Genomic DNA, 6,532 nt, shown 5'->3' on the forward strand with positions numbered 1-6,532 from the left:
GTCTACCATGATGTGCCGTTCTAATAGACCTCAAAATTTTAGGCTTCTATGTAGATTTTTAGGTTTGTAAAGGCTGTATGTCCACCCCTGAGTAGTACGGTAGTTAAATTATTGTACAACTACTGAGATGAGCCAGCAAACACCCAAACTTTTGTCCATCTGGCCTCCTGTTTGGTGGGAGCCATGCATCATATATAGAAGTGGTATTTTTAGTGCTTATATATACAGTATATAACAGCTTCCCACTGTCACTGGTTCCTAAGGAAGCCGCAGCATCCCTAAGAACCACTGACATCATGGGGAACCCCCACCCCTTTTAAGTAAAGGGATAGTGATAACAGTGATATCACTGCTCAAATATGGCCACTGCAAGGCCCCCTCCCAAATTTTGAGGGCATGTGGCCTGGTATGGTTCAGGAGGGGGGATGTGTACACTTGCTCCTCCCCTTTTGTAGCCAGTCAGACTGCATGATTGGATTTAGGGCCTGGTATGAATTCTTAGGGGGACTTACACTTTTTATTATAAATTTCCCCTTAAAATATATACCAGATCCCAAGGGTCTGATATGGATTTCCTGGGGGAACTCATGCATTTTTCTGGGTGAAGCACCCCCTTAAAATGCATACCAGACTCGAGTCTGTCATGTATTTTGGGGGGGACTCATCACTATTACATACCCATGGGAGTTTGCTAAAACCTCTTTTAACTGTTGGAAAAACTGATCAGCCATATAAGAAGGGTCAGAGGCAGGACAGTGGTCATGTTTCCTTGATGCTCACCTATTCTAGGGAACGAGCCTGGAAACAGGAACCCTTGTATGGCATATCATTATATCCCTCATTATATCATGTGTTCTGGGAAGCAAAATGAAAGTGACCTGGAGATAGACATAATTTTGGTAAAGCTCTTCTTAAAGTAATGTCAATATTGTACTAGTGAATAAGGTAGTCATATCATATATTAAAGACTGTTGTCTGTTCTCAGATTCTAAGCCTTTACCTGAAAAATGTATGTAAATGAAACATTTTTTGACTATTTCATCATTAAAGGGATATCAGATGACCCTCACCTTCAGCTTCCCATCTTCCTTGTGGTTCTTGTCATTTATCTCATCACCCTGTGTGGTAACCTAACCATTCTTATTGCTTGCCGGGACCCCCAGCTCCAAAAACCCATGTATTTCTTCCTGGGTAATTTGTCTGTAGTAGACATCACATGCACTACAGTGACTCTTCATAAGATTCTCATGAATTTTATCACTGGTTACAAGGTAGTGTCCTTTTTGGCCTGCATGGCACAGATGTATATGTTTGGCTCCTTGCAATGTGTTGAGCTGGTGATACTGACGGCTATGAGTTATGATCGATATGTGGCCATCTGTAAACCTTTGCATTATCACAATATTATGAATCCAAGAACATGTGTTTTGTTGGCTGCTTTCTGCTGGTTATTTGCATTTTTGGGAGTGCTTCCCCCAGTCGGGGTAGTATACAGCTTTTCTTGCTATAAGACTATTGAAGTCAATCACTTCTTCTGTGATATTGTCCCTTTGATGCAGATTTCTTGCAATGACACTAGACTTTTGGAAATCCTGTTCTTAATAGAAGGATTGGGTCCCATGATTGTCACCCCATTCCTTCTAACATTTGTTTCTTATGTTTACATTATAGTTGCAATATTGAAGATTCCTTCTAGTACTGGCCGGCAAAAAGCCTTCTACACATGTTCCTCTCACCTCACAGTTGTCACACTGCTGTACACTATGTTATTTAGCCAATATCTGACACCAAACTTAAACAGCACCTTGGATGCCAAAAAAATGTTTGCTCTGTTTAACACGGCTGGTGTCCCAATGCTTAATCCACTGATCTATAGCTTGAAAAATAAAGAAGTCAAGGCAGCTCTCAGGAGAAGCAAAGGAAAAATCAAAATGGACTTTTTGAACTCCATTAGTGTTTAGCAACCTTTCCATCACGAGTGGAGCTCATGGCCTGAAAATCTGTACTACCACTGGCACAGATGTGACTGATCAGGCTCAATTTCTCTTAGCCTTCTGGTATCATCTACTGATCCTCTCAATATGTAGTTTCTGCTGCATTTAGACAGGTTGCCTATATTAGTTAATTAGTAGTGGCTGACCCAGGCAGGGGACGGGGTCAGGTTGTTTCTGCACTGTTTCCCAGCCCTTTTGGACCCAGCCTAACCACCCTGTTATGCATATATAAGAGGGAAAGCCGGGTACCAGGGGCCACTGCTCTAATTTTGTTTGCTAAAGATGCTGTGACACCATGATACAGAGGGGGACTGCTAGGCCCTGTAATTCCCCAGAAGACATTGGCCGATTGGAAAACTGCTACACTATGGATTTTTGCCAGTTATTGACTCTCTCCTTTTCAAGGTATGCCTGGGCAGCCACAATCTAGACTAGTTAGTTAGGGATGGAATGCACTAGACTGCAATTTTCGTGTTATGTACCTTTACTACAAAGTTCAGTAAAGTTTTTTAAACTGTTTTCTGATCCTGGTCTGAAGTTACTTTAAAGGGGTGCATGAAGGTTAAAGGCAACTAAAAATATTTGGGTCAATTAAAGCACATTCAGTGTATGTAGTAAGTCCTTTATCAAGGGTTAACTTGGCAGGAAGAGTAGTTGCCATGGGTAATGGTAACCAAGGACTGTCGTGGAGTGAATTGAAGCCTTTCAAGTGTGGTACCTGGGCAAGGTGTGGTTTGCTCCAGTAGTGAGGAGTCGGTGCTCTGACCGCCTCCCCCCCCCTTAGCAGTCAGTTTCCCATAGCAACAGGGACCAAACCCACGTTACGGACCCCAAACCTAGCCACTTGGTACCACAAGAGAGAGTGAGGAGTTAATAAAGAGCATGCACGAGGTCAGTACAGGGCATAGGTCTAAATACAACAGTTCACAATCAAGGAGTGCAGTGACATGGAACAACATGCTCTACTGGGACTCAGTACATACATTCATTGCACTCGATGCACAGCTCATCTCTGAATCTGGGTGCCACCATAAAGTTGATGTCACCTGAACGCTGCCATTGCCTTGTCCTGGGACATTGATGAGCGGGAGTAAAGGTTCCCCATGTACAGGAAGAGTGACCCTGCCCACTGCTCGGCATAGCCCAAGAACCCCGTGGGCTTACAGCTAGGAAAACTGGCCCAGTCCATATGCTCATTGACAATGACTTATAGTGACACTAAGCTCTAGTTACAAAGTAAAAACTTCTATTCGGGTACTCTTAACTTTAAAAATCACTCTCTCAGCCTTCTCCAAATCCTTCAATTCCTTGGAGGATGTTATAAGGTGGCAGAAAAAAACACAGTAAGAAATGATTTCATGTAAAATAGATTACAGGCAATTAAGTAATGTTTGTGTAAGGATTATTCTTGGAAAATAATTGTATTGTTTAGTGTTGTTTTAAAGCTACTTTACAACTATAGGAGTATCAAACTCATTATTATCATGTGTCATCCAGTAGGCTGAAAAGATGGATTATTGGATTAGTAGATCATATAAACATTTATTTTAGAACAATATTTAACTCCTTCCTGCTGGTCCTTCCTGGCCCTTTAAGAGGTTTCAGAGGCCAGGAGGTGGAGGTGGGCATTTTGGTCATGTGACTGCCCTGATTGGCTACAATGGTCACATGATCAGAAAGTTCCTGATCACAAGTAGAGATCAAAAGCTTTCTGTCACCTAATGGTAAGTGTGCTGGGAATGCGTAGAGCTTGCACTCTTGGCACAGCATTGTTTACATTTTTGTACGCATATATTCGACCACTCAGCGTTAAGACCCACCCGCCAAGAGGTTACATTTATGTTTACAGCCAGTGGGAAGAAATTAAAATTATTATCAGAGTACACAAGGGAAGTCATAGTACTAAATTACTAAGGTGTAAATCTTAAAACATGTCATATCTGCATAGCTTTTCTTTTTTCTTTGCTTTGGATAGAGAAGGAAAGGATTGGAACCCATGTTACAGTTTTCTGCTGTTTAGGGCACCACTGGCGATATTTCCCCACACTTGTTGCCCCAATAACAACAATTTTAACAGACAGGAATTGTGGAGAAATCTTTAAGAGTTATTTCTCACCAGTGATTCACACCACTGGTATGTGTTGGGAGAAACAGTACTGATACCAGTCCTGGTACATCGCACTAATTAATTTTTTCACAGAATTTTATTGAAATATCCTGATGGTGCAATAGGGAAGCTGAAGACAGATGGTAGGATCAGTGGGGAACCAGCCATTTTTTCCTATAAGAAAGGATTTCACAGGCTTTGCCTCTGGTTTCAGAGATGATGTCAGCACCCTTTAATTGCATAGGAATGCAAGAGTCATTAACAATATGCCAGGTCCAAGCAAGCTGAACAGCAATTACAAAGTATGAGTCGTATAACTGAGTAATTACTATGCCTAGGAACAAGGTTAAACACAACTGGGAGTCCCACTTACACTACAATTCTCAACTCAGTGGAGGTGTTGGAATGCAATGTTCATGTATTTTTGTACAACAACTACATCAGTATCAGTATTCAGTAGAGATATATTCTTCAACCAGTAGATAGCAGTGTTTATATGTTTGTAGCTGCACCCGTGGTTAAACTTTATGTCTTTTCTCTATAATAAAGTTCCTGTTTCCTGTTAGCAGAGAAGCAGCAGAAAGAAAATTGCATGTGGAATGTGCACAGTCTGCTCTGTAGGGCTATATACAGAATCTCCAAAAGGCCCAGTCACAACCCAGTAATTGCCTTCTACAGCAAAGAATTGCAAGATATAGCAACACAAAGAAGACTGCAAGAGAATAAGAGAAAATGGCCAGTAACGCAGCTGCAACAAAGCTTTCATTTGCAATACTAACAAACAAGATCCACCAGTCTTGGAAATTCAAGATAAAAGTGATGTGAATAAGAGAAGGTATTTGGAAATGTATATATTAAGTCAGGCCAGAATACCCTTCATATGAGTGGATAGAGAAATGTCAGAAAGCTCAAAGCACAATCTCTTAGCATAGACCATGACCAAATAATACAAACAGTATATGTAAGTGTGAAACTGCTAAAGACATGTGGGAAGGATTACAAAAGGTGCATGAAAGAGCTAATCTCAGCAATAAACTGTATTTGATTAGAAAGCCATACCAAGCCAAGCTGATGAAATGTCAGGATATGCAGGATTACATACGGCACACCTTGGAAATAGTTGAATGCCTCAGAGGTATAGGAGAAGAAATAAAAGATTTTAATGTTGCAGCACTATTGCATATTGGTTTACCAGAAAGTTATAAAACACTTGTCAAAGCACTTGATGCACATTCAGATGATATACTGGCAGTGGAATATGTGAAGGGCGAGCTTGTGGATGAATATAAGTGTAAAACAGAAAGCATTACTAGTGAAGGTACCTCTGTCACAGAGTCTACTTTAAAGGTTGAGAATAGGAATAAAAACAGTAACATGCAACAAGAAACATGTGAATGCTTTGTGTGCAAGAAACAAGGCCATTTAAAATCAGATTGCAGAATCTGGAAAGCTAGAATGCAAAACCAAACTAAACTACAAAACACTACAAAAGGTGTGAAGGAAGAAACAGATTTTACTTCAGATAATAAATATGTGTTTCAATCCAAAATCTGAACCTCATCTTTGCAGGCATGGTGTGTTGATTCAGGAGCTACGAGTCACATGACAAAAGACAGAAATGTCTTTATGCGCCTTGACCAGAGTAAAACAGAAAAAGATCACCACAGCAAATGGGCAAATAGTGGAATCAGAAGGAATAGGAGACGGTTTCTTCATTGTCCTATTTCCCAGAGTGACACGTAAAAAATGTCCTGTATGTTCTTGAATCTAATCTTTAATCAGTGAAGCTCACAAAACAAGGCAATGAAGTGACCTATCAAGATGACAGTTGTGCCATCACAAAAGGGATATCTTACTTGCAAAGGCTAAAATTACAGATGAACTGTATCAGCTGAACTGCAATGAGGTAGTTAGTACTGCCAAAGAGGAAAAACATTTAAACTGCATTCACACATGGCACAGATGAGTTGGGCATAGACACTCCTGACATAATAAAGAAATTAATGAAGGATAACTATGAAAGTAGAATAACAATTACTCCATATGATCAAACCATGAAATGCACCAGCTCTATAAAAGGAAAATGACAAGAAAAGCCTTTCCAAAGCAACAGCAGAGCTACAAAAAACCTCTGGACTTAATTAATTCAGCACTCATGCACATTTGGTGGGACTGCCCACTGCTGCAGCCTTTTTGGGGGAGAGTTCAATCCACAATTACATGCGTGACCACGTATAGCCTGGAGCTCACCCCTGCACAATTTCTACTGCATCACTCCTCACTCCCATTCCAGACTTACCGTAAATCACTCGTCATGCATATGGTTAACGCTGCTAAACAGTGTGTCCCAGTCCACTGGCGCTCGACAAATATTCCCACTATCCGTGAATGGTTTGCGAGGATCAGTAGAATTGAAGAAATGGAGGAATTG

At 40.8% G+C, this 6,532-nt stretch overlaps 1 protein-coding gene across 1 annotated transcript; it reads left to right on the top strand.

The window, feature by feature from the left end:
- The first annotated feature begins 1,007 nt into the window (after nt 1-1,007).
- Nucleotides 1,008-1,961, top strand: LOC149460297 (olfactory receptor 6C74-like). The gene has a single exon (XM_089679898.1). The coding sequence runs from the start codon at nt 1,008-1,010 to the stop codon at nt 1,959-1,961; it is 954 nt and encodes a 317-aa protein (XP_089536024.1).
- The last annotated feature ends 4,571 nt before the right edge of the window (nt 1,962-6,532 follow it).

The sequence above is a fragment of the Staurois parvus genome, unplaced genomic scaffold (assembly GCF_062004578.1).
Source record: "Staurois parvus isolate SC_StPar_1 unplaced genomic scaffold, SC_StPar_1.0 ptg000232l, whole genome shotgun sequence".
Classification (NCBI taxonomy): Eukaryota; Metazoa; Chordata; class Amphibia; order Anura; family Ranidae; genus Staurois; species Staurois parvus.